Source organism: Sapajus apella, unplaced genomic scaffold, assembly GCF_009761245.1.
Source record: "Sapajus apella isolate SASKATOON/1434 unplaced genomic scaffold, GSC_monkey_1.0 scaffold25, whole genome shotgun sequence".
Taxonomy (NCBI): Eukaryota; Metazoa; Chordata; class Mammalia; order Primates; family Cebidae; genus Sapajus; species Sapajus apella.
Window position 1 is genome coordinate 10,536,359 of NW_022436965.1, and position 26,995 is coordinate 10,563,353.

Genomic DNA, 26,995 nt, shown 5'->3' on the forward strand with positions numbered 1-26,995 from the left:
ACGACCTGAGCAGTGGGCTACCATTAAGCACTTACTGTTTACCCAGCGTGGTACAAGAGTCTGGTAGGTGGGTAGTTTATCTCCAATGATGTAGTGACAAGGGAATGAGAAGTAAGTTAACTTGCTTGAAGTCACAAAGCCAGTGAGTGCTGGAAGCTGGACTCAAACCTGATGTCAGATTTCAGAGTCCATTGTCTTCAGGGCTGGACTTGACCCCCCACCGACCCAGAGCCCAGATTTGAGGGTTCCCTCTGAGCCCTTCCTCCAGGGTCAAGGCTGGCTGGGTCCCCTGGAGCCCTCTCCTCTACCCCTACACCCAGAGGACAGACTGTGCCAGGGGTCCTCCCACCCCCACCCCATACCAAGGCCCCTCTTGGACCTCCAAGAATGCTGCAAGGAGCATCCCTCAGGGCTGCAGTCCCTCCACACCACCTCCGTGGCCCCTCCACCCTCAGCCCCGCCCCTCCCACTCCCTGGCTTCCCATCCTTCAGGTCTGGGAGAAGCCTCCCCAGCACCCTCCCTGCTTGGCCTCTCTCCTTCAGAGCCCTCAGCACACCTGTCCTTGGAATGGAAGCTCCACAGCAGCAGGGCCACATCTGTTTTATCTTCAGTTTCCAGCCAGTGCAGCATTGCAGAAATCCTTAATAACACTTTTTTAAAGTTTTTCTCAGAATTTAATTCATTCTTTTTGTTTGCTGACTTAGCACATGCTTTCTCCTCTGCCCGTAACCCCCCACCCACTGTCCCTCCTTATTTTCCCTTTTTTTGCTAACACCTACTGGTCTTTCAAAGCTCCACGCCGCTGTCTCCTTGAGGAAATTGTTCCTGAGCTCCCAGTAGGTAACATGCCAGACAGAGGTGAGGTTCTCTGTCCTGCCCCAGACAAGGAGCCTTTGTTTTGCAGGGCTCCCCTGGGGACCCTCTCTTGCCATGGGGGCCTCTAGAGAAGCCATCAGAAGGGCACTGAAGACTCAGCGAGCCCCAGCTCCCAGCCTGGCAGACTGGGTGGGGGAGGGCCCAGCTGGTGGCCGAGGCTGGTTTATCGATGCTGCTGAGAGCCCAGGGGAAATCAAGGTGAAAGGCAGCCGCGCTGCCGAGGAGGCCCACCCGTTTATCAACCAGAGGGGCTGGGGCTGGGCGAACGAGGCTCGGCTGCCACAGGCAGCTGTGAGGTGGGAGGTCCACAGCACTCCCGGGGCCTGGAGGCTGAGCCACACACTGGGGAGCCCGGGCTGCTGCTGTGACAGCGTTTCCAACGCAGCCCTCATTCTAGGTAACTGAGTTCGGCTTTAGAAATATGGTCACAGAAATCCCCTGCACTTGGCATTGGGAGAGGAGCCCTGGGGGGTTGAGGGGCAGGCGTATTCAGTGGCCTTGGTCCAGTGGGCACAGTGGTTGCTGGCCCTGGGAGTCTGTCACCCTCCTGCAGGCTGGGGTTGCCTTCTGACCTTGGACTCCTGCCTGTCCCACAGGCCCCCAGCCAGGGCCAGCCCAAGGGGAGCAGGTGGTGAGGTGCAGAGCCCAACCAGGATGATGGAGCCACTGGGTGCCTGGAGCAGGGCACAGAGAGGGGATCCCCCCAGGAGCCCAGCAAAGCACTGCAGCTAAAGAGGTCGGGAAACACTCAGGGAGACTGCCGTCCCTCCCCCGCCCCAGCTGTCCCATAGCGGGAGCGGCCTTGGCATCCCACCTGCTCCACACAGCACCCAGGCCATCTGAGCAGAGTGAAGATGTCAAAGAGAAAACCCCAAATCGGATTGAAGCTCCTGCTCCCCCTTAATGAGGTTCATTATCAGCGGCTCTGATCCTTGTAAAACCCAGCAGGCCGGATTAAGGGCAGGCTCTCTAATCCTGGCTGACTCCTCCCTACCGAGTGGCCAGCCCCGTAGCTCAGACAAGCCCTTCCTTCCTGGAGGAGGAGCTGCAAGTAGGCAGGTGCAGACTGGCTCCCTCGTCAGCCTGGGGCACCGAGGCAGGAGTTCTCAGGGAGGGTGGGGGCAGGCAGTGGCAGAGCGCACATCCAGAGGCCTGTCCCAGTGCATGAGGCCGCTGTGGGGTTTGAGGTGCAGGGAGCTCTATGGGCATCTGTGGCCAGGAGCTGCATGGGCTGGCGAAACCGAGTCTGGCTGCAAGTGGGGCTGCTGGTGGGGCTGGTCTCTGTGCATTCTGTCCAGACCTGGACACTAGGTCTCCAAGCAGTAAGTTAAAGAACACACCGATGCCTGCCTTAACAAAAATAGTTTATTCCACACGCCTCCCAAGCAGGGAGTAGTGTGCAATCAAGCACATGTGCGGCACTGCCTCCCCCAGACCTAACCTCTGCACGCTGGAAGGCGAAACCTGGAGAGAGAAGACACTCTGCTCCCCAACTTCTACCCAGTACCCTCCAAAGATGAGCATTTATCTCGGAGACCAAAACAAGAAAGGACAAGACACCAGACTCAGAGGGGGCAGAGCTCAATGGGGAGAAGCGAAAGCAGCCACCTCCTGCAGCGAAGCCAGGGCCAAGGCACTAGAGACCCACCTCCTTCCTAAGCCACCACCTGAGCAGGCCCCGCCAAGCAAGCCACTCACACCCTACCGCCCAGCAACCACGGCCTGCCTCACCTGGGAGACCAGCACGACTTCCAGAAGCTTCTACACCCCACCCTGAAACCAGAACCCACCCATGAGGTCTGAGGAGCTGGAGGCTGGCCCGGGGTGGTCCTTCCTCCCAGGGTGCCAAGGCTTCTTCATTGTCCGGAAGGGAGCGGGGTGGGCGGAGCCCCAGCAGGCAATGAGGGGTTCCATTCCAGCCCACCCAGCTCAGGGGACCCTCCTCTAGCTTCATTTGCCCCAACTTAGGGCCAAGACCAAGCAGGAGAGATTGAGGCTCCAGTGAGAAGCAGGACTTCAGATAAGCTGAAAAACAGGAATGTGGAGCTGAGGGACCAGGGACTGCACCGCCCATGCCCGCTGTCGGGGACTGCCCTCTCCGCACAGCAGGGGAACCTGGACCCTGCTCCTGTCTTTTGTGCCAAAGGAGCTCTCCGTCCTAGCAGCCCTAAGAAGCTTCACTGGAGCAACTGGTTTTCCTGAATATCCCACACTTCTAAGCCAGACAAGGAGCAAGGGGTGGGAGGGGAGGGAACGGGGTCGGGGGCTGGAGGAGCTCCCGATGCCGGCTCCCTCCCCTGCTGCCTCCCCAGGTGGTTCAGGCTACAGGGTGGCCAGCATGGCCCTTCAGAGCCCTTATCTTGGCCCGGAAGTAGGTGTACATGGCCAGCAGGCCCATGAAGGACAGGGAATAGAGCCCCACACAGAGGCTGAAGTCCAGGTGCGAGAAGCCCCCTCCCAGCACCTGCAGCCACTGGCCTCGGCCCTGCCTGGCTCGAGCCTCCAGCTGGCCCTCAGGGATGTCGACCAGCTGCCTGGAGCTGCGGCCCACGTGCCTGACCTCCAAAGGGCCCCAGGGGCGGTTCTTCTCAGCCCAGGACTCGGCCAGTAACACAGCCCCCTTGTCTCGCTTGTTCAAGTGCCACTGCCCACGTGGCTGCTCCCACTCATTCCTCTGAAGCTCTGCCATGTGCTCAGGAGGCTCCTGGCCTGGTGCAGCTCCGAGGCCAGGGCGCAGCTTTGGGGGGTGACTTGCCTCGGGTCTCTCAGCTGGCACATCTGGGGTGGTATTTGCGGGGGGTTGAGTCATCATCTCAGGCTTCTCAGGGTCCAGGGTTGAATTTCGGCTTTCCAGCGCCAGGCCTTCCATCGCCAGCTTTGGGGCGGCTGCCACACGCTGTGCGTCCCACCGGGGGGCTGAGCCCACTGCAGGGAGGCCCAGGACAATGTTGCTTGGGGAGAAGTGGGCCTTGAGGAAGGTGAGGGTGGCTTCCACGTCCCACACAGGCACATCCAGGCGTTCATTGTGGCAGGCAGAGCACAGTTCACGCGGCGGCCACTGCACCTTGGGGAACTGTGGGTCCTCGCTGGGGGCACCTGCAGAAGGAAGCGTACACGGGTTGGCGGTGACACTGTTCCCACCCAAAAGCCCGGACCACACTCTTCCACTCAGAATGCCAGCTTCCTTGCCTGTAAAAAGGGCTTGTCACTGCCCTTCCAGAGGAGGGGAAAGGACCAAATCCAGATCGCAAACACTAGCCCACACTGGGAGCTCAGCAGATGGCAGCCTGGAGGAGGCGGTGGACCCGCCCTACCCCTCAGCCCCAGCCCTCTGCGGTTTCCCAGGGAAGCGTGAAGAGTGCCGGGCATCTCAGCCACTCCCCAGTGTTGGCCAGATCCACTGTCCCGCTTTGTGGACTTTACGGAGTTTGCACCCCGGAGGCAGACATGGGAAAGGGCGAGAATAATTGTGATCTGTTTTGCAGTCTGGTTGGTCTGCTTGTGTTTGTCTTTTTTTGCATTTTTCTGAAATTTTCCAAATCACGAACTGTGCAGATATGTCACTCTGTCAATTCAAGGTAAAAATTGTGTGTGTGTGTGTCTTTTGGGGTTTTTTTTTTTCCTTTTTGTGGAGAACAGGGTCTCGTTATATTGCCCAGGCAGGTCTTGAACTCCTGGACTCAAGCTATCCTTCCGCCTCGCCTCCCTGAGAGCTGGGATTACAGGTGTGAGCCACCTTGCCCAGTGGAAAAAATGTGTTTTAAAGCGAGAGTCAGCTGCTCATGGCAATCCCCAGGTGCTCGCCTTTACCCAGCAGCAGCCCTCTGGGGCAGGGGCGGGCTCCAAAGGGTAGGCTGGTGGGGGGGAACCGGGGGTCACTTGGAAGAGTCAGGATGCTGCTGGGGCTGCAGGTGTCGGTACCCCAGGTGGGGCCAGCCCTCTCGGCACCCTCTGGATGAGTCCCAGAGGGTGAGCCACAGCCGCCAGCCCCTCACCCAGTGTTGCCCAGGGAATGAATGCATTGGCTCATCCCTTCTGCAGAAGCACCTCTCCTAAAGGATTTAATAGGGGGATGAGTTGTTGACTGCAAGGAAGCAGGAGCAGCAGCAAGTGGCATGCAAGTCAGAATGGTTATTTTGGGGAGGGGGCAACAAGCAGAGTCCCGGGTCCAGCCATGAGTGACAGTGGTCAGGCCTGGCGGAGGGCTCTCAGCTTGTGCCTGCTAATTACCAGTTTGTTCTGAAAGGACCCCACCAGAGAGGGGAGGGGAGGGCTCTGCATCTGGCCCCTCAGGGAGAAGCCCCAGCTCCTGGCCCTCCAGCGGCAGCTGGGAACCTGCCTAGGTCAAGGGGCTAAAGGGTCAAATGGAGCATTTGGTGGCAGGGGAGGAGCAGGGCCGGGGAGGGAAAAGGAGAAGTCAGGCATGTGTCTTCCTTTCAAAGTTCACAAGGAGGCCCCAGGAGACCACGACCAAGTGCAGGCGCCTGCACCACCACCTGCTCCGTTCAGCTCCTTTAACCTCGGCTCCGCCCTGTCTCCCACCCCTGGGAGGCTGTCACAGCCACCTGCGAGACTCCCTCCCCACACACAGGCTGCCTCCTGTCCACAGATGGCTCCCTCCCCACCCCGCGCCCTGGAGCCATCAGACTCCTGCGCATGAGGAAAAGGAAGTACCGCAATGAGGGAAATGAGGGAATGCGGAGGGCAAGGCCCCTTCTTGGGAACCGGTGCCTGGTGTTTCCAGGAAGGACCTGGTCTCCTCCAGCCCCTTCTCTCATCAGACCCTTCCCAGGGAGGGGGAACCCCAGCTCCCTCCGCCCTGTCAGTTTGAGTAAGCGGCCAACAGCCAGAGGCGGAGCAGAAGAGGCAGGAGAGGGACCCCAGTAGGCCAGAGAGGGGCCCCGAGCAGGAAAGAGTCAGCAATGGCATGGGAAGACCAGGGTCTTACAGTGCCAAAGCCTCGGTTTCCTCATCCCGAAACCGGGGCTGGGCTGTGACTGAGGGGACAATGCGTGTCCCTTCACCAAAGTATCCTCACCCCTCATCCCCCACAGGTGACTCCGGCCACCCCCTCCTCACCTGCGAGGCGAGCGTTGACCTTGTTGTGGCTAGACCAGAGCCAGAGGACAGCGGCGTCAGGACTCCCGACCTGGTCCATGGAGGCAGCAGCCATCTGCTCAAAGTGGCCGGCGCAGTCTCGGCAGCCAAAGAAGAACCGCACGTAGCCTCGGATGGCTTGGAGGACCTCCTGGGCCTTGGCTGCAGGGGAAACGAGATGCCATGCCCCAGCCCTTCAGGCTGCCAGCCCCACTGCCGGTGCCTCCCCAGGCGGCCCTGCTTCCCCTGCCCTGCTGCGGCCACCCCTGCACACGCACTCCAGCCTACGTTAGGAGAGGCCCAGTATCCCCTTGCCTACTTCTCCACCTGCCAGGGTCACTTTACAGGAGACCCCATCCCCCCCAAACTCCCAAACCCAGACGCCCTTCCCTGCCACTCAACTGGGCGCTTGTCACTCACACCCAGGACAAAGTCCACACTCTTTGGCGGGGCACTCAGTCTCTTTGTGACACTTTGTGGGAGAGGTCAGCAGGGGCCACAGGGCCACTGCCCTAGCTGCAGGCCCCTCCCTCTGCCCCTCCCGCCCGCCCACTTGCTCCCGCCACGCCTCACCTTCCTCGGCCTGCAGCTCGCTACACGTCCCCATCTGCCTCCGTCTCTCTCACTCTCCCCGTCCAGTCCCTCCACCCCGGCCCACTGGGCCCTCTGGACTGGCATCAGCAAAGGCCTGTTAACCAGCCCCACTTTCCTGCTCTGACTGACTCCAGGCTCCCTGCTGAGGACACCACTCCTCCCCAAATGCGCCCCCCCAAGCCCTTCAGCCCGGGCTCCAGCACTGCTGGCGGGGGCCTCCAAACCTCTCTCTACTGCAAAGCTCCCAGGTTCAGCAGCCAATCTCCTGCTTTTACCCCTCCACGCAGCAGGATGTTGGCACCCTACTCTCTGTCGCTCCTGGCAAGGTGAGACCCACAGCAGCCCATGCCTGCCTCTCTCTCTCTCCTCTGCCTTCTTGGCTTGGTCTTCTGCACCCTGTGCAGGCGCAACCTCCCACCCACCAGGCCTCACCACCAGCCCTGGCTGTGCTCAGCCTCTGTCTCCGCTGCTGCTGGGCCGCCCCACTCCTCACCTCCTCCAGGATCTCACTTCCGTTAATGTTTCTTTACTGCATCCTCCATTTCTCCCCTGATAAGGGATCATTCCAACTGGGGAAAATGATGATCATGAAGAAATCCCCTCTAACCCAGTCATGCCCCAGTTCCTGCGTATTATATCCAGCATCTTTCCTCCTGGTCTCTCGTCAGCCAAATTCAACCAGGCCATCACCTCCACTACGCCACGGACACGGCCTTGCTCCAGATGTCCTCATCCTGCGCTGCCTCCAGCAGCATGGCTCTGAACACTGCACCTCCATCTTCAAACACTGCACTCTGGGGCCCCCTTGAAATCGCCACAGCCTGTCCCTTTCAGCCTCCTTTGCTGGTAGTTTAATGCTGCATGCCCCAAGGCCCAGTCCTCAGCACTCCTCTCTACCTCCCCACCAGGGAGCTCATCTGGTCCCATGGCTTGAGCTATGATGCTACCAACAATGACAAAGCTGATCTCTATCCTGCACCTCTCCTGGAGCTCCAGACTTAACCGTGCACACCTCCATTGGGAGGTCTATGGACACAAAGCAGACTATTGATTCTACCCTCCCACCCTGCGCCCCCAACTCCTCAGCTCACGGGACCACCATCCGCCGGGGCTCAGGCCCCACAACCCTGGAGTCCACCCGAGTCCTGCCTCCCACACAGCCTTCCTCCAATCTCTCATTAAGTCCCTCAGCTCCGCCTTTAACATATCCCCAAATCTGACCGCTTCCTCCAGAGGCAGTGACAACCCTAGTCCCCCCCAGCACTGCTGGACGAGCTCTGCAGCTTCCTCCTCAGCTGGCCTGCCCTCCCTGCCCCACAGGAGCCCACCCTCCACCTTTCTAGAATCTCTCTAGAAACCATGTGTCACTCCTGTTAGACTCTCCGGTGGTTTCTCAAAATGCCAACACCAACATCCAAACCCTGCCCTCACCAAGGCCTCCCAGCCCACGAGTGCCCACCTCCGCCCCCCGGCTTCTCTCTGCGGCCTCACGTCTCTCCCTCCAGCCACAGCGCCCTCTTCTCGCTGCTGCCCACACACCAGGCTTGTCCTCTGCACCTGCTGGTCCCAGGCCTGTGCTATGGACCGAATTATGTCCCCCCAGGTTCCTATGTTGAAGCCCTAATCCCCAGCCTCTCAGAATGTGGCCATCTTTGGAGACAGGGACTTTGAAGAGGTGATGAAGGTAAAATGAGGTCAGGTGGGTGAGCCCTAATCCGACAGGACTGTGTCCTTGCAGGAAGGACAGGGAGAGGGACAATTGCTGGGAGACACAGGGCAAAGACAACCGGCTCCCAGTCAAGGAGAGAGGCTCAGAGACACCAGCCCCGACACCTCCACCTTGCACTTCAGCCTGCAGAACGGAGACGACAGATGTCTACTGTCTGAGCCCCCAGCCTACACAGTCGTCAGCGCGACCCGAGGACACTAATACAGCCTGGGAGGCTCTCTTCCCAGATGTCCCACACTGCCTCCTCCTCTCCGCATGGGTCCCAGCACGGGGCCCTCCACAGGGAAGCCTCCCCTAGTCCCTGCTCCAGACAGCACCCGCTCCGGCACTGCTTTGCTTTGTCTTCCTCACAGCGTTCGCCATCGTGGCTGAAACCATCTCTTGGTGTCTGTCCCCTGCCACTCAGATACTGGCCTTGGGAGGGCAGAGACCTGTCCCACGTGCTGCTGTGTCCCCGGTACCTGCAGCACTAGCTGGCATGGTAGAGATGCTCCATCCACACCGGCTTCCCACACTGAGTGGCAGTTCCTCTGATACAGGAGGCCTCTGCACAGGCTGCCCCCTCTGCTGGGATGCTCCTCAATCCTACCCACCCGTCACCCCTCAGCCCACCCCGTGAGGCCTTGGGCCCCTTCCCAACGGCATCGAGCACGCCCTCTCTTCACCCCCGCCTCCTTCTCTCCGCCGTGCAGTCTGTGGGCGATACAAGGCAGCAGGGAAATGTCTTTCCCTAACTTCCCCTAGGAAATTGTTTCTCAGTGGGAAGTGCAATAAAATCACTCCTAGTGCCTGCCATGTACAGCTATGCAAACTGTGAAATACACATGATTTTTTCTTCATTAAGAGTATTCAAAAATAGAATCACAAATTTTCCATGAAAACTGAAAGCAAAGCAAGCTATAAGCCCTAAGAAAGCCAGGGAGAGGCCTTAGCCCCAAAGCTTCAGGGGCCCGGGAGAGGACTGGGTGAATTCCCAAAGTCTGCTCCCTCCTGGGATGGGTTCCATTCTGGCCGGGTGGGGCTACCTGCACAAACAGCGATCCTGCCGGAGCCCCAAGGCTGACTCTCCCCATCCTCTGTGGGCTGGCGGCCAGTGGGGCAATTCAAGGGAGTGGCTGTGCTCCCTCCCCCTTTGCAGGGCCGAACAGGGCAGGGTTGGAGGCGCAGTGGGGTGAATGGGCCCTGGACGTACCTGCTTCCTGTGAGTGGTCTACAGGTTGCCGAGCTGCCTGCACTGTCAGGAAGTGGAAGAGGACCCACAGGGAGCAGGGAAAGCCCCGGAAATGTGGCTCACTCCCCTGGCAGCCAATCCAGTTCACCTTCTTGGCAAGAACAGCTCCCTAAGGGACACACATGAGTGTGAGTGCACATCTGGAGACGGAAAAGGATGGGAGGAGAGGTGGCAAAGGAAGCTTGTGGGAGACACAGCCCTAAGACAGGTGAGGTCCCTCAGTCTATCGCCTTGAAGGTGGCATTTCCCTTCCACCATCTCCACCCACCGAAGCAGCAGCAGATCTGAAAAGCTGTGACACACACACACACACACACACACACACACACACACACACACACAAAGCTGTGACACAGATCAAGTTGCATCCTGTTCTGGCCTCAACTTCCCCCCCAATAAAACAAGGGGGTTATCTCTGAGGTCCCTTCGCAATTTGATAGCCTGTAAATCTATAAGGTTTTACACCTTGGCTGGCTGCAATGACCCACATTTGCAAACAGCAGCATGAGCAGGAGCCCAGAAGGAGCCTGGAGAGGGCCCGGGAGGCCGTGCTGAGCAGCACCCCGTGCCAAGAGGCAGACAGGGCAGCTGTTCAAAACTCTGGTGTCTCACCAAGTTTTCATCCCAGCCCAAAGCTTACTGGCTGTAAGTAAGTTGCTTACTTACAGACAAGTTGCTGAACCTCTTCTAAGCACTGTTTCTTCATCTGCTAAATGGGGAGAATATCTACCTTCCACTAACATTATGAGGATTAAATGAGATGTGCATATAGAAAGCTCAATCAACAGTAATTTACTGATTATTAATGGAAGGACCCAACCAAGATCACTGACTCCCTGAGTGCAAATTGGTGAAGGAGGTCGGAGAGCACAGGGTTAACCCCTTGCACTCTCATAAATATGGAGGATGGAGAGATCATTTGCTTCCCAGACTCACCTCTTTCCTGTCGTCCAGGGCAGTTTTAAAGAAACTGTAAGGAATTTTCCTTCTCTTCTGCCTCTTGAGCCATTCATTCACAGAGTGCAGGAAATTCTGGACTAAGGGCTGGCCCGGGAAATACTGTGGGGAGGAGCAAGTGGAAGCTGGAGAGTGAAAAGCAATTCCCAAGTTCCTTGTCCTGCATTGGTAGGAAGCTACGCAGACGCTGGCCAGGGCAGTTTCATGGAAGGTTCCAAAACCACCAGGAAAACATTCTACCTGAGACACAGATGTGACTTCTGCACTACCTTTGCTCTGGGGCACCCGGTAAGGCTAGAGGATGGGGTAGGGAAGGCACTAGCTCCAAGTGGGGCTGGGTGCTGGGGGTCTCTCTCTCAGACCTCAAGCTCCTGTGCAGCTCCCCCAACCCCGACCACCACTAGGAGGAAGGTGGGAGCACTTGTGCCTCTTGCCAGGGCTGCTGGGAGCCCTGGGCCACACGGTCCTGTCTTTGGGTGGTCCTCAGATAGAGCTGACTTGCCGACCGGCTGGCCAGCTGGGCTAGGTGGGCACAAGACCTTTCATTTGGATTCTGTGGGCTGCCAGTGAGGACCAGCCAGGCCAGGGGCTCCCAGCCGAGATCCAGACCTTGATGGTAACTCCCAGTGGTCTCTGAGGAGCATGAAAAGCTACTCTGACAATAAGTCAACTCAAATCTGATTAGTATCAGCACTCGAAAACCACAGGACTCCAGGGAGGAGGATGTAAGCGTGGGTACGTGTGTGCGCATGCACAGCACACGGGGCGGACGGCGGGGGAGAGAGGCGCGCAGCAGCGAGCTCGTCGGATAAAACCACAGAGGCCAGCCGAGGGGACTTGGACCCTGAGAAACTCGCAGCAAAGAAAGCAAAGATGGACATTTGAGAGGAGAAGGTTGCCGGAGACACGAATGGTAACGAAATAGGAAAGCTTGCTAACAGAGCCAGTCCTCTGAGAAAGCCAATAAATATTCCTATCAAACCTCAGGCTGGACACCTTCCCCCAGGGCGAGAAGTGGCCGGAAAAGACCACCCTTTGACATGTGCCCTCGTGGTGAGCCCACGCGGGCCTCTGGGACTCACACACAGATTTACGGCTTAGAGTCAGCACTTCTCACCGACCTTCGCCATCATCCCCACTCGGAAACTTCCGCCCTCTAAGGTGATGGTGCCAGAGGAAGGATGAATTAAGGCGCTCTGGACAACCGGGAGCAAGGAAACCCTGGTGCCCATACGCCACCCAGTGGCCGGTCCTGCCAGCTGCTCACGAGAGAGAGCACGGGCTGGGAGAGGCAGGTCGGGGAGCACCGGCAGGACTTGCAGAGGGCCTCCCCACTGACCGGGCACCCGCAGGGCTGGCAGCTTGCCGGGGGAGCCAGCAGAGTGTGCGCTTGCACCCTTGGGCGCTCGGGCCCACGAGCACCATGCACTTGGTGATAATGGGCATGGGCTGGATGAGAGTGGGTGTGGTCCCATGCCCAGCCCCTCACTAGCTGGAGAACCCTGGCAAGCTGCTTTAGTTCTCTGGGCCTTCGTTTCATCTTCAGTGATATGAAGTTCATACTAGAAGCCGTGCTGTGGAGTCTGTTCTGAGAAACAATTATAAGCTGATAGACAAAGAACGCTGCAGGCACTAGCAGGGCTGAAGAAATGGTAGCTGCTAGAGATAAACCTGATCCTGACAGTCCTATTCAGGAAGAAGCTACCGAGGCAAGGTGAGGACCAGAATACTCTGCAGCCCCCAGGGACTGTGCGGGCTAAACCCAAACAGAGGGTCTCCAGGCCCATGCCCCAGGTGCCTCTCCTGCGACTGCTGGGCACCCCAGCTTCCTTCTGTCCTCCCCACCGCTGCCAGCCCTGTCGTTTCTGACAGCCCTGGCTCTGCAGGGCAGGCACCTTCCTCTCAAGCCTATTCCCAGTCCCTGCTGAAGGCGGAGGCTCAGCAGGCACAGACAGGGTAACTCTGCCAGCTCAGATCTCATTCTTTCCCCACATACTGACTGTAAACAGCCCCACTGGGGCCAAAGAAAATGGCAGGTTTGCGCACAGCTGAGATTTCCGAGCAGCACACAAGCCGATCTCTCTGGGCTGACCCCTTTGGAGGGCACTGGACTAGGGTGGTGGGGTGTCTGAGGCATGCCGGAAAGTATGCTGGGGGATCTCCTTCACGGGTCAGGACAATGGACCGTACGTGGGACCGTTCTGGACTTGTCCCCTCTGCGTCTCTAGGCTGTCGACCCCAGGCCTCTGTACTGTGAGGACCAAGCAGCTCTCAGCCTTGGAGGAAAGGTCTGTAGTATGGCAATGGACTGAAGAACAAGGGCTCATTCTGCGTGGGACTTCCGTGAGGGGCCAGCAACTGTCCAGCCTTCGGCTGAAACGTCCCCATCAGGCTCTCTCAATGTCACCACGCATGCATGTGACCAAACCAAGGGGCCAGAACAGGGAGGTGGGAAGGAGGGATCAGGGTGGCAGGAAGTTCCCAAGGAGGGGCGCAAATCACCCGAGGGCAGGCCCAGCCTCCTGCAGGCCTGCACTGCATGGGGGAGGGTGGGCTCAGATCCGGGCCCCAGGGCCAGGGGAGGCTGAGCCTGCAGCCAACCCCAAAGCGCCCAGAGCCACGTCTGACTCAGCAGTACTGAGCAGCAGAGTCCCGGGTTTCCAGCAGGGCTGCACTGGCCAGGATCTGGAACCAGAGGGAAGGGCACAGAGAGGGAGTGGCAGCCACCTCTCACCTTCAGAGAGGAAGGAGCGCAGGCTCAAGGCCTGAGCAGAACACCTCCAGGTTGGCAGAACAAAGGCATCCCACTTGAGCTCCCTGGGCCTCTTAAATGGGGATGGACAAAATAAACCACCCACCTCGCAAAGTAGTTAAGAAGATGAAATCCTATACAGACATCAGGTCCTCAGTAAATAGGAGCTACTCTTCACAGAGTAGCCACCTTCCCGGGGAAATGATCAAGAAGGAAGGCAAGGTCAGGGCCAGGGATCGGGGTGAGACTGGGCGGGAAGCAAGGAATAGCAGAATGGCATCCTCTCCTTCACCAGGGTGGCCCAGCGGTCCTGTTTCCCAGTGACCATGGCAACGGGTGGGAAGCCACACTGGGGCTCTGACTGAGGACTCAGGCAGGCAGAGCCACAGTCACCAAATCAGCCGGAAATATCCCCAGGTGGGGGGCACCCTGTAACCCACCCATCCCACTGCATGGGGCAGGGCTGTCCCTGGCAGTGCGGGGCTGGTATGGGGTATGGCTGAGGCTGGAAGGCAGCACCTATGGTGGACAGGGAGAGCTGTGGGTCCAGGTGTCCAGCCAGACCATGGACTTCTGGAGGGAGAGGCTGACAGGGTGCCCAGCTTACAGGAACGCACTCGGACCATCCGTGGAATTGCACAGACAAGGGCGCCAATGGCCCTGCTCACCTTGGCCAGCACTGCCACAAACTTTTTCAGGGCCACCAGGCGCTGCCCTTCCAGGACTGAGAACCTGCCCACTTCTATCCGCAGGATGTAGTGCAGTGCAGATTCCAGGTCAGCCATGTAGATCTTGGAGCTGAGGACCCAGAGGGAGGTAGAGAGAGAAAGGGGTATTAACTGTGGGGCAGGGGCTGGGAGGAGCACCCAGGGCTAAAGGGAGAGAAGAGGAGGGACACTGCTGATGGTCACAGAGTCTTGTAAATTACCACTTGCTTCTGCCAGAAATGTGCTGTGTGACCTTGGGTAAATTACTTAATCTCTCTGAGCCTCGATTCCTCATCTGTAAGATGTGAATAATAATACATTGCTCAAGGGTAAGTTGCTGGGAGGATCAAACAAAAGCACAAATGTAAAACTCTCAGCAGCTCCTGGCAGAGAGGAGGAGTTTTCTCTCTCCAGGCCCAGAGCCAGCCCCTCCCACAACTCACTAATCAAGCTAGCTCTGAGCCAAGACCCCCAGACACAATCAAACCAGCAGGTGCATACACACACCACATGCCTCTAGGAAAACTGGGCCCTCTCTGAAAGACCAGGGTTTAGCTGCCCACCAAGGCTGGGAAATGGGGGGTGGGGGCAGGAGGGGCAGCAGGGCTTGTATTTCTTTCAGGGCTGACGTGCTCACAGCTGCCAGACTCATGTCTCACTCAGGTGGGCCCATCTCACACCTCTCTGTAGCCCTCAGGGAAGGGCCGGGGACTCCACACTGGCTGCTCCACCCCAGGCTCATCATGCTGGGGTCTAGGCTCAGGGTTCTGGTGGCAGGGGCTGAGAAGGTTGGCTGCCTCTTCCCTTGTCTCTTGAGACCTGGGTTCTGGCCTCAGTTTGACCATGAGCTAGTTCTGTGAGCTTGGGCAACTCCATTGACTTCCCTGGGCCTCAGTCACCTCAACTGTAAAATACATGAATGGCTCCTGCCCCCGCTACATCCTGAGGTTGGAAAGAGCCCATATGGGCAACTAACAGGGTGAGCACTGTGGCTGCCTGTGCTTCCCCCTCAGGGCAAGGTCTCCTCTGTGCTCCACTTTGGTGTCCTTGGGTCTTGGTTTACCCCTCCATTCCAGTGCTCTGCCTCCAGAAGTGGCCCCATGACTGAATGCGGTAACACAGGGAAGGCGCCCAGCAGAGCCAGGCATGTACACCAGCCTGAGCTATTACAAGAACGTCAACGGTTTGCATGACCGTAATGATCACACGACCATTACGATGATCATTCATCATGATGGAATGACCATAATGATCACACCACCTCTCATTCTTTCTCTCTCCCCGATCTACTAAACATCTCTCCATCTGGCACTTTCCACCCTTGAAGTCCCTCATGCTAGGATGCAAAGTCCTTCTTGGAGTCACCTTTCCCCCAACTGTTTCATGCATTCCCCTTGTGAGGGCCATCATCCAGGCCAGCTCTATGCTCCCTGGTCAGACATTTCCACCTGGTATGCAGCTGGTGCCAGTGCAGGGAGTCTACGGCTTTGTCTCACTCCCAACCACAACAGAAGAGCCAAGGAGCCTCAGAGAGGAGCAGCTCTCTCATGCTTACGATGGTGGACACATACACAGGTGAGATGAAAAGGCAGTGCGCTTGCTGACACCACAGGTGTTCAAGTGAAGCTGAGTGCCTTCCTAGAAGGGATGCCGTAAACGGGACCGCGGGGTCTGCACACGCGGGGACTGCATCTGCCTGGACATCTCTGCCTGGACATCTCACGTAGTGAGTACTCAAAAACATTTACTGCAGAAATAACTGCTTGGGTGGGAAGTTGGTCTGGAGGCCTGAGAGTGTTCTTCCGCGTGGATTCCCCGTTTGTGAGTAGAGTTAAGCTGAAGGGGCACGGAAGGTGTTCATTCCTCATGAAGGACAACCGGCAGTGCCAGCCAGCACTCCCCAGTCAGCCCGGCCCCGTAGCAGACACTGAAGGGACTGCAGCTAACTGCCAGTCCCACACACTGAAGGCCCCTGAGCATGGCCAGCCCTTGGGGTGGGGATAGCCTTGGCTCAGAATGGTACACACTAAGCATATGAAAGGAAGAAGAATGAGCAAGAGGGCGTGAGTGTGGAAGGGTGGTGGTCTGTGATCAGAGGAGGGGGGAGCCGTGAGGAGAACCAGCTGTGGCCTTACCGATCTGCAAATTTCCAAACGGTGGGGGCTATCTTGTTCACAGTGGTTGGTGCGACAGTGGTCTGGGGAGCCTCCCTGGTGAGCCCAGAGAGCCTCTGCAGGTAAGCGGTATAGAAGGACCTGGATTCCATGAGCCTGTGAGGGCACAGAACCAAGGAGGACAGGCAGTGAATGCAGAGAACAAGATCAGCGCTAATCAGTGTCGGAAGAGGAAGCAGGTGGCTCATCAGACAGAAGGTTTATTAAATATTTGAACGAGATTCCACCTTGTCCTCTGGGAGGCCAGAAGAGGCACCCAGGCCTTGCTTTAACCTTTCTAGTCACTGCACATGCTGTAAAAGGCCCCTTTGATACCAGCTCATCTGGTAAGGCAACTGGGCCCAAGAATTCCCCCACTGGCCCTCTGGCTCTGGGCAGGGCATGGAGAGGCGCGGGACAGCCCAGTACCCACAAACAGGAACGGCAGGGTGTGACTCCCTTCCCAGGGACCCCGAGGTTGAAAATGGCAGCTGCCCAACTGCAAGCTCGCCCTGAGGTACCATGAGTGACATCACCCCCAGGAAGTCCAGGGAGTAACAACAACAAAGGGCCTCCAGAATTCTCTAAATATTTGTACAGTCCTTTTGATTTCTCTTTTCTGACAGGGAGGAGTCCTCCAGGGCACGAGATATCTCCTGAGCACATACATACTCCCCCTCATCCGCGGCCCCTGCAGAGAGAGACGCTGCGCCCAGCAGCAGCGAGAGGGCTGCCCCGGGGGAGCTGGCAGGGGACGCACAGCTTCTTTCCACTCCACCATCCTGGCCCGGGGTTTCTTGCTGAGCAGATGGCTCAGGAGGCAGCATCGTCACAAACAATTTTCCCCTCCACCAACTCCGAGAGAGGAAACAATGCCTCTCTCCCCACCAGCACTGGCACTTTCTGGACCTGCCTGGAAAGCGAGCGCCTCCCTGTCCTCGGTGACATCGTGCCTCTTGGGTCCCCTAGCAGGTGATCTGGGCCAGGGTGAAGGCGAGTGGCCGCCCTGCCCAGCACTGTGTGGGTGGGCACTGAGGGCCCAGAGGAGCAGCTCACCAGGCACCGCAGGCGAGCCTTGCCTCCCTGGCCCACACTCCTGCCTGCAGGGCCTGGTTGACATCAATCATCTGCCCAGGGAGGGCACCAAGGCACCATCTGGTGCCATTAAGGGGCCATTCAGCAGCGGGAGCCTGGCAGAGGGGCTGAGGCTGCCTGATTGTTTTCTCTAGGCATTTTGGAACTGGCTATTGTCTGGCTCCTAATGAACTTTTCTGCAATTAGAAAATCAAAGGGAGGGAGGGTCAGGCTATTTGAGTCCTTGCCAGGCCTGCAGCCTGCCAATGAGTCTGCCTGCAAACAGGAGAGGGTGGGGAAGAGGGCCAGGGTAGTGGTGGGGACAGAGTGGGGGTGGAGGCGACACTGGGTGTGGGGGGCTGTGGCAGGTCCCTGAGCTGCAGCGCAGGGACAGCATTCCAGGCCCAGGCTCCTGACTGTGGAGGTGCCGGCTCCGCGGAGAGCAGACCCCAGCTTCTCCTGCTGGGGGCCCCTCAGAAAGAACATGGTGGCCACTGTGAAGGGCGGGCAGCCCCTCTGGGCAAGCAGGAAGGATGAGCACAGGGAGGGAGGAGAGGGGACTCCAGGGGACAGCATACTCACACGGGCACTCTGGAGACAGAGCCGTTCCGGAACAGCAGGTAGCAAGAGGGGAAGTTGGTGACACCAAACTTTCTCACCACCTCGGCCTCTGTGTTCAGCACCCTGCGCACCGCCACACCTTTGTGCTGGGACAGGTCCAGAGCCACCTGCAGGGACAGCAAGACATCTGGGGGCCAGGCCACCGGGTGGAGGGGCCGGGGCAGAGTCCCAGCTCGGTGCCCTGTGAAGGCACCCGGATGGCAGCTGTGCTCCCTCCAGACTCTAAACCCGACAGACAGTGGAGCAACGTGATGCACGAGAGATGCTGCCAACCGCAGGTAACAGGCGCAGTCACCGCCCCGGAGGTGTGCACAACACACACGCCTTCACTCCATGGCAGTCCCAACTGGATGCCATTTTCTTTCTCATGAAAGCAATTTGTCAAAGGCATAATAAAATGTGGTTTCATTTTAACTCGTTTGTTTTTTGCACCGAGCCAGCACGTTCTTGTCCTTAAGACCATCACAACCCAAGATCTGACTGTTCTCTGATGTCCAGGATTCCCCATGTTCTGCTCCTAACACTTTCTAAAGGGAAAATATCCCTTTAGAAATTCCTAATAATTGCTTGTTTGAAATATCAATTGTTGGGGGCAAGAGCAGTCTTCCTTACGGAAGCTCGAGTCACAGAAGACATTTAAAGAACTGTGATTTTCTTGTGTTCAAATACATATGGTAACAAATTTCATGGGTAGGATACAGACAAAATAAACCTTTGGAACTGAGTAAACTTCTAAACAGCAGGCTAACTCTGAGCCTAGCTATGTGCAGTGGTCAGAGCGGCCCTTTGGTCAACATGTATAGTTATAAGAAGATCTGAAATAGATTCTTAACATGGGGCTCTCTGAAGGCAACAGGAGGACTTGTTAGAATGACAACGTCCCCACATCAGGAATGGGAAGAAAAGTTCTGAGCATAATCGGACAGGCCAACTGCAAATGCAGGCACCAGCCTCTCTGACTGACGCCTCATTCCTCCTCACTAGGGAGCAGGTGGCGCCCCCTAGCCTTCAGTCTTAGATTTATAAAGCTTCCACTCCAGACTCCAAATCAGAAAAATAGACTTATCAGACATCAGTTTTTCAGGAAGAAGTAGGAGAGAACATTAGCTAACATGTATTGCGTAGGTGTTATGTAGTGGCCACACAGATTGCCTCATTTATCTTCCGCGTAACACCAAAACAGCAGCTATTCTCAGGAGACTAAGAGATGCAGTGCCATACGCTATGGCTGCCTGCATTGGCATCCTGGCCCCACTACACTAAACCTCTCCCCGATTCAATTTCTTCACTTGCAAAATAATAACAACAATAATAATAATACCACCAACTTTGTGGGGGGGTGTTCTGAGAACCAAAGGGGTTAATTTTATTAAAATGCTGTAACAGTGACTAGCACATAGTAGGTACATAAGTATTTATTTAAAAATAAAGCTCCTGGTCAGGCACAGTGGCTCACACCTGTAATCCCAGCACTTTGGGAGGCTGAGGTGAGCCGATCACCTGAGGTCAGGAGTTTGAGACCAGCCTGACCAAAATGGTGACACCCCATCTCTACTGAAAATACGAAATCAGCCAGCGTGGTGGCGCACACATGTAGTCCCAGTTACGCAGGAGACTGAGGCAGGGGAATCACTTGAACCCAGGGGGCAGAGGTTGCAGTGAGCCGAGACCATGCCATTGCACTCTAGCCTGGGCAACAAGAGCAAAACTCCATCTCAAAAAAATAAAAATAAATAAATAAAGCTCCTATCTTATAGCTGGAGAAACTGAGGCTTAGAAGTGAAACGACACCTCCAGGTCACACAGCTTGCAGGTGGCTGAACTGTGCTACAAATCCCAGCTTAGTGTGGCTCCAGAACCCAGGCCTTTAGCCACTTGTCCCACGCTGAGCACCCCTACATGGGCAGGGGGCACTTGGCTGCAACTACTGGGACCCCTGCTCCTAGTTACTCAGGGGACTGTGGGGGGAGGGGAGGGAGAAGAGCCCATTCCAATCACCATTTATCACCTCTATGTGACAGGTATGACCCCAGGCATGAACTGGGACCCCAGAGGGTCCGGCACTCCTTCAGCCAAGCTGTCTGCCTCCTCCCCAACACCTGTGCCTCCCCTCTCAGGGCTGAGAGGCCTGGAGACAGCATCCAGTTTCAGCTCAGACTCTCAGCTGTGCTTGATGACTTTCAGCAGGAAAATCACTCAGGCCAACAGTGCAGTTTAATTTCACGCCGACTCTCATGCCTGTTGCCCCGCACTGGCCTGGAGCATCTCCCGTGCACTGGCGAGGCCCGCCTTTGCAGCTGGGAAAAGCTCACACGTGGTCTATGTAGAAGTCCATGAGCCAATGGCAGGATGGTGAGCTCTCTGTGTTAGGCCAGGGGAATGGATCTTTATAAAGTACCTAATATGTGTCAGCTGCCATCCAGGCCCTTTACCTAAACTGCTGCATTTGACTTTTCCAACAATACTATGGAGAAACATGATCATCCCTGCTCTCTAGACAGGGCACTGCAGCCCGAAGCACTGAGCAGCTGGCTCACGGACACCCCACGCAAGAGATGGAGTGGCATCTGGGAAAAGGGACCCCGTTTCCTGCAGTGGGGCTGGGGTGCCTCAATGTTCCCTCCCTCCCAAATATTTTACTCCAGTCCCATGGGGTGGGAAATGGTGGAAACAACACTGGCTTTGGAGTCAGATGGACCTGGTTCAAAGCCCTCTTCTACCAAATTAGCTGTGTGATCTTGGGTATGCTATTTCACCACCTTCGTTAATTTGGGGGATTAGCAGCTACGTGTGCCAGCAATCTGGTCCAATGCTCAGTAACAGCAGGTGTAATATTTGGTTTCAGTGAAGGAGATAAGAATAAGCAGAAAGGTTTTTTAATGCAGAGGTCCAGCTCCCGCACTTCCCATGACTCCCAGCAGGGGTCAGGCCAGTGCCAGGCTAAAAGGCCCGGGCCACAAAAACCTAGGATTGGCAGGAAAAGCCCTGCTCCCAAACTGGGGCTGTCTCTCAAAGGCTATCCAGGAGTTGCTGGGAACTTCAGCGTGGCTCACCTCTCTACCCAGGTAGGAGCCTCCCTTTTCAAAGATCAGGGCCAGGTACTCTTCGTTGTTTCTCGCAAAGAATCCATCAATCTCCTTCAGCCTGCAAGAGACAACTCTGGCAGTCACTCTGCACAGCCAGCAGAAATAAGACAAAGCCGCTGGCAACACCAGGCGCTGGTGACTCGGCGCTGCAGGTGCGTCCAGCCCACCCTCCTCTGCCTCCACACAGGGCCTCCAGGAAGTCAACCAAATCTTGAGTCTCAAAGGATGCTGCCCTTGTTATCTAACCCCGGCTCTTCACCTGACTTATCTTGGGTGCTTGGTTTTGTGTTTGCTTCCTGTCTCTTTCAAGAGTCAGAAGTGGGCCAGGGTCGGTGGCTCACGCCTGTAATCCCAGCACTTTGGGAGGCCAAGGCAGGCACATCACTGGAGGTCAGAAGTTCGAGACCAGCCTGGCTAACATGGCAAAACCCTGTCTCTACTAAAAATACAAAAATTAACCAGTTGTGGTGGCGGGCACCTGTAATCCCAGCTACTTGGGAGGCTGAGGCAGGAGAATCACTTGAACCCTGGGGGTGGAGGTTGCAGTGAACTGAGATTGTGCTATTGCACTCCTGTCTAGGCTACAAGAGTGAAACTCCTTTTCAAAAAAAAAAAAAAGGCAGGAGTGGGTAGGAGGCAGCCTGGGGCAGGGGACTGGGAAGAAATGCTTTGAGGCCAGTTGTCTCCATGTGCTGGGGCAAGCCCAGGCTGACTGGACATGGTTTTTGTTGGTCCCCTGAGAGCTGCTGGGGGATTAGAACCCAACAGCTTTAAGTCTGGAACTGTGACAAGTCATGACCAAGTGGGAGATGTGTTCTTTCCTCTCTAGAGCAGGCATTAACAAGGAATGAAAGAATCAGAAAGTCTTGGGTGCGGGAGACCTTAGAAGCCATGTATACCTCTAACCCAGCCTCCTTATTTTAAGATGAGGAAACTGAGGCCCAGTTTCCTCAGTTGAAAATGAAGGTGGAAATGAATAAGAAGGCAAATTTTATTATCTTCTCAAATCAGAGAATCAACCTGCAAGTTGTTTTTAAAACTCAGTTTCAACAGAAAATCATACAAAAATGATTTCTTATTCCAATTAAAAACTGAACATCCTCACACATGCTTAAGAGGTTAGCAGGCGAGAAGAAACAGAGGAAAGGGGAGACCTGCTTCTTCTTTTCATCATCCACCTGGTGACCTTACTTCCCTCTACCGGACCCAGTGACATGACAGTGACCACCTCTAAACAGAAGCTACAGCGGGCAGGGTGGCTCATGCCTGTAATCCCAGCACTTTGGGAGGCTGAGGCAGGTGGATCACAAGGTCAGGAGTTCAAGACCAGCCTGTTCACCAACATGGTGAAGCCACAGTTCTACTAAAAATACAAAAATTAGCTGGGCATGGTGGCGCACACCAGTAATCCCAGCTACTCGGAAGTCTGAGACATAAGAATCGCTTTAACATGGGAGGCAGGGGTTGCTGTGAGCCAAGATGGCACCACTGTGCTGTAGCCTGGGCGACAGAGGGAGAGTCCATCTCAAAAACAAAACAAAACCAAACACAACAAAAATAGAAGCTGCAACATGGCACTGATGCTGGAGCCCAGCCAGTGACAGTCCAAATGGATGTGCTAGGGAGGCGAGGGCCAGAGTGCACCCTGCTGAGGTGGAGGAAAAGGGGTGTTGAGCCTTTCGAGTGGCATCAGGTGGCTGGCCTCTCAGCCCTCTTCCCTGGCTCTTCCCTAGGCTGGCGGAGGAACAGGACCTATACGGGAGCCAGTACCACTTCCCCCATGCCCACCCTTGGACTTCCGAAGGGGCAGCTCACCTTTTATCACACATCTCTGCCTCCTTCCTAAAGTTCTGTAAAAGGATTACTTTGAGCTGGGTGCAGTGGCTCACGCCTGTAATCCTAGTACTTTGGGAGGCTGAGGCAGACGGATTGCCTGAGTTCAGGAGTGTGAGACCGCCCTGGGCAACATGGTGAAACCACATCTCTATTAAAAATACAAAAAATTAGCCAGGCTTGGTGGCAGACACCTGTAGTCCCAGCTACTCGGGAGGCTGTGGCAGGAGAATCGCTTGAACCCAGGAGGTGGGGGTTGCAGTACCAACCTGGGTGACAGAGTGAGACTCTGTCTCTAAAAAAAAAAAAAAAAAAAAAAAAAAGGATCGCTTGGCAGGTTTGCCTGATTTGTTGCTCTTGAGATGCTCCAGGGTGAAAATATGCCGTGAGGAATGTACGTGTGTGTGAGGAGGGAGACGGAGACAGGATCATTGAGAAATGGAAGAAGCAAGGACCAGGGCACAGGCTGGCATGCGTGTTTTCTGGAGAGACAGGGTCTGGTTGTGGAACCCCAAGCCACATAAAGACTATGCTGCGTCCAGGGTCTCCTGGAGGCCCCTCTGGAGGACAGAAAATTGGGAAAGGTGACAAAGGGGTCACTGTGAATTGGCTTCAACCCCAACTGACACTTGGAAACTCAATGTCTCAGCAGGGCCGGGTCTCTGAGAGCACCCGCACACAAACGTAAGACAGCCTCTGCGCACCAACAGCGGCCTTGCGAGGCCCTCTCAGCACCTGGGGCCTCCACTGTGCTCAAGGCTGGGCGGCCTTTAGCAGCCGCTGCGGATACATGGGTTTGTTCCTTCTTGGAAACAGTCCCCCGAGGTGAGCACTATCCTGGGTTCTCATACAGAAGTAGGGGACCTAGTGTTTTCAATCTACCTGCCTCCTTCTTTGGGAGAGTATGGGCAAGACCTCATGCAAAACCTTACTGTCCTCATTTTTCTGGAAAGGAGGCAAGCTGCGGGGTGGATATAAAGCACCAGCCACCGCACCTGACACTCTGCAGCACAGAGACCCAGGGGCCACCCCCATGCCCCAAGCATGACCACCTTCTCTCCACCTCCCCATTTCCCTCGAAATATTCCATCTCCTTTTTCCTCCTCATGCCATTCTGACTCTCGGTGACCTTCCCGGGGATAGAGCATGTAAAGTCCTGCTGTGTCCCCCAAACACTCTGGGGGCAGGTGGCAAGAAACAGCAGCAGTACAACCTGGAGAAGCCCCACCCATCTTTCCTTCCCACCTGGTGGGATGGAGCCCTGCACCCATCCATCACCTCTTCAGCAGGACCTGCGCAATACAAAGCCCACCCCAGCCATCAGCTGCCACCTGGTTCTGGAGTAGCTCCAGCCAACTGGGGTGTCAGCCCCACAGGCAAAGGCAGCAAGGAGAACAAACTGGAGTCCCCGCCCTGCTGTTCCCTCCCTCTCACTCCGGGCCTGGGCCCTGGCCCACAAGGCCCTAAGCCTGCCCTAGCCCTAAATACTTGGCAGGCTGCAGTGGGGGACAGGCTGGCGGCCATGTGTCATGATGGGACTCCAGGGCGTCAATGAGCCTCTCCCGCAGCGTCCGCACGTCAGCACCGGCCACTGCAAATGAAAACAGGCATGGGGGGGTGGTGTCAGGAGGGCAGAGCACCTTCCACAGCACACTCGCCAGCTTCACTCCCAGAAACAAAGGGCCTGGGGCACGGCCAGCCCTGAGAGACACGGGTGAGGCGTCAGTCCTTCCCTGCGCTAGAGGAATGGGGCTTGAGGGTCCTCCTGTGGCCCCAGGCAGTACAAGGACGCCCATCCCTGGAACAGGAAAGAGTCCCTCAGAACTGGGCCCCATCAGGACTTTCCCCGGGGGACTGCTGGTCTGCTCTCTGGATGCCAACCCCATTGTGAGAGGAAAGGTCTCCTGGGAACACGGTGTCCCTGCCCCTAGCCCAGGGCCCTGGGTAGGTCCAAGCTGAAGGGCGTCTTCAGTCTGGCTTTCCCAAAGGCTGACGGGGAGGACAGTTTTAGGAAAACACAAGTGAGGCTTCCTGTGGGGACCGCCTCACCCTCAACCCTGCCAAAAATGCCAAGGCTTTCTCCACCCCAATAGAAACCCAGGCCAAGGAGGCAGCAGGAGGAAGACGCTCACAGGACAACAGGACAGCCGAGGCCGGGACACCCACCTGGAAATACTGCTCCTGAGCTGTTCTTGGAGAAGGCCTTGAAGAACTGGAAGCAAAACACAGGTGGGCGTCAGTGATGGAAAGCGGCTAACAGTGCAGGCACGCAGGCCTGCTCTTAAAATCTGCCTACTTACTCCACGTGGCGCCTGGGCAAACCACATACCCCTGCTGAGCCTGTTCCTTCATCTATAAAATGGAGAGCTGTGGGCGGGGGGATGCTCTAGGAGCTGGACACTGGCTCCCTCCCATACCCTCAGATCCGCCGCCCCACACCCCTCGGAAGCATCCAGGGATCCTGTGGGCAGCTGCTCATATGCTTTCCCCCGCACGGGCCATTTCTGTGCAGCGCAGCACCCAGCATGTAATCACTCACAAACGTCGTATGGTGAGAGGTGAGGTACCCCTGCTGTTCTCCTGTGCAGACCCATCTGAAAAAATGAGGTGCAGGCACTTCCTACACCCCTTGGGAAATGTCAGTCTGCTTCTACATCAACGTGCCCTTGCTCCTCACTCGGGAAAAGGGGCTCAGAGGCTGGTGTCTCCGTCCACTGAGAACTGCCAGCTCCGCACCGCAGACACAAGAGGGTCTCCAGAACAGGTCCTCTTGAAGTGGGGGCCTGAGTCCCTGGAGAAACACACTTTGCTACAGACTAGCTGATTTAACTCAACACTCTGTCTTCTCTTCCTATGTACATGACACCCCAAGCCTAGTCTGTCATACCTCCTGGGGGCAAGAGGACAGACAGAACAGAACCTGACTCCCGGCAATCTGGGCATCTGCCCAGGTGGCGAGACGGCTGCCAAGGCTTTTGCCTGCTCTCTTCCGGCTCAGGAGGGAACACGGTTGAGCTGTCCTGGAAGCAGCCGCTGAACCGCCTGGGGGAGCGCCTGCAGGCTGGGAAGAGGCTTCTTCCTGTGGGCCTCTAGCCAAGGGGCCGCTTTTCGCTACCTTTGGCCTCTGCCTCCAACAGCCGAACACTGGCTTCCTTCTCCCTTCTTGGATAGAGCTGTTTGGCCTTATCCCAAGCTGGTGGTTGAGTACAGGCCCTGGGCTCTGGCAGACCTGGTTCAAGGACCGGCTCTGCTTTGCTCTTGCTGTGTGACCTTGGGCAATGCATCAACTGCTGCGAACCTTCGCATTCTCATCTTTGAAATGAGGATGGCACCATCTACCTTGAAGACTTGTGAGGATTTCATGACCATACACCCGAAGTGCTTAGCACAGTACCTAGTGCCTACCACAAGGAACCGGTAAATGTTAACGGCGTCCTCATCACCCACCGCCAGCATCCCCTTCCCTCCTTCGTACCTTTTCAACACCAGGAACCAGGATTGGCGAGGACCTGTTTGTTCCAGCCATTTGTAGGCGGAAAATCTGGAAGCCACCTGCCACCCTCTCCCACACGAGGAATGAAGGCTGCAGAGAGGCCACCTGTCTCTCCCCACCTGCAACCTTCTGCTCCCTGTGATCTCCCCTGGGCCCTTACTCCTGCTCACTGCTTTACTCTTTTTAAAACATGAATATAAACTTTTACTGTGGATGAAAACCATCCACTCATATATGCCACACGTTTAAATAGTGCTTTTTATCGTTATTTAACTTTACTGGCCTAATAAAATTATGTTATCCTAATACTTATGAAAATGATCATAACTTTCCTCGATTATGAGATCATATTTATAATGCATGTCATGGCATTTATGGACTGACACTGCTTTTCAGAAACAAAGCTGACGATACATCTATTTCAGGTTTGGTTTGCTGACAAATAATCAGCTAAGTCGGTGCAGTGGCTCACACCTGTAATCCCAGCACTCTGGGAGGCCTAAGAGGGAGGATCACTCAGGGGTTCACGACTACCCTAGGCAACACAGTGAGGCCCATCCCTACAAAAAGTTAAAAATTAAAAACAAATTTAAAAACAAGAAGCCTGAGGGTGATGTTGTGCTGCTGTTATTCACAGTGACGGTGCTCTTGTTTATGTACAGGCAAGACGGACTGACTGGTTTCCACAGGTAGGAGAACAAGCGTGACATCATGAAGCCTTGAACTGGGTGACTTTCCCACAGCGAGAGCTGTTATTTTCACTTTGAAAAGTAAATACGGTCATTTTGTTG

At 56.1% G+C, this 26,995-nt stretch overlaps 1 protein-coding gene across 2 annotated transcripts in view; it reads right to left on the reverse strand.

Moving 5' to 3' along the window:
• Nucleotides 1-2,220: 2,220 nt before the first annotated feature.
• QSOX1 (quiescin sulfhydryl oxidase 1) overlaps nucleotides 2,221-26,995 on the reverse strand; it is a 43,134-nt gene continuing 18,359 nt past the window's right edge. Inside the window, exons 3-13 of one of the 2 annotated variants that reach the window (XM_032291243.1) lie at nucleotides 24,878-24,923; nucleotides 24,200-24,302; nucleotides 20,846-20,936; nucleotides 17,754-17,899; nucleotides 16,080-16,214; nucleotides 13,906-14,035; nucleotides 10,465-10,587; nucleotides 9,490-9,637; nucleotides 5,957-6,136; nucleotides 3,633-3,973; nucleotides 2,221-2,902 (exon numbers count right to left, since the gene is read on the reverse strand). In XM_032291243.1, the coding sequence (XP_032147134.1) occupies nucleotides 2,894-2,902; nucleotides 3,633-3,973; nucleotides 5,957-6,136; nucleotides 9,490-9,637; nucleotides 10,465-10,587; nucleotides 13,906-14,035; nucleotides 16,080-16,214; nucleotides 17,754-17,899; nucleotides 20,846-20,936; nucleotides 24,200-24,302; nucleotides 24,878-24,923 (1,452 nt within the window). In that variant the 3' untranslated portion in view covers nucleotides 2,221-2,893. Of the gene's footprint in view, nucleotides 3,974-5,956; nucleotides 6,137-9,489; nucleotides 9,638-10,464; nucleotides 10,588-13,905; nucleotides 14,036-16,079; nucleotides 16,215-17,753; nucleotides 17,900-20,845; nucleotides 20,937-24,199; nucleotides 24,303-24,877; nucleotides 24,924-26,995 lie in introns of both variants that reach the window. The other variant, XM_032291242.1, reaches the window with a different exon arrangement.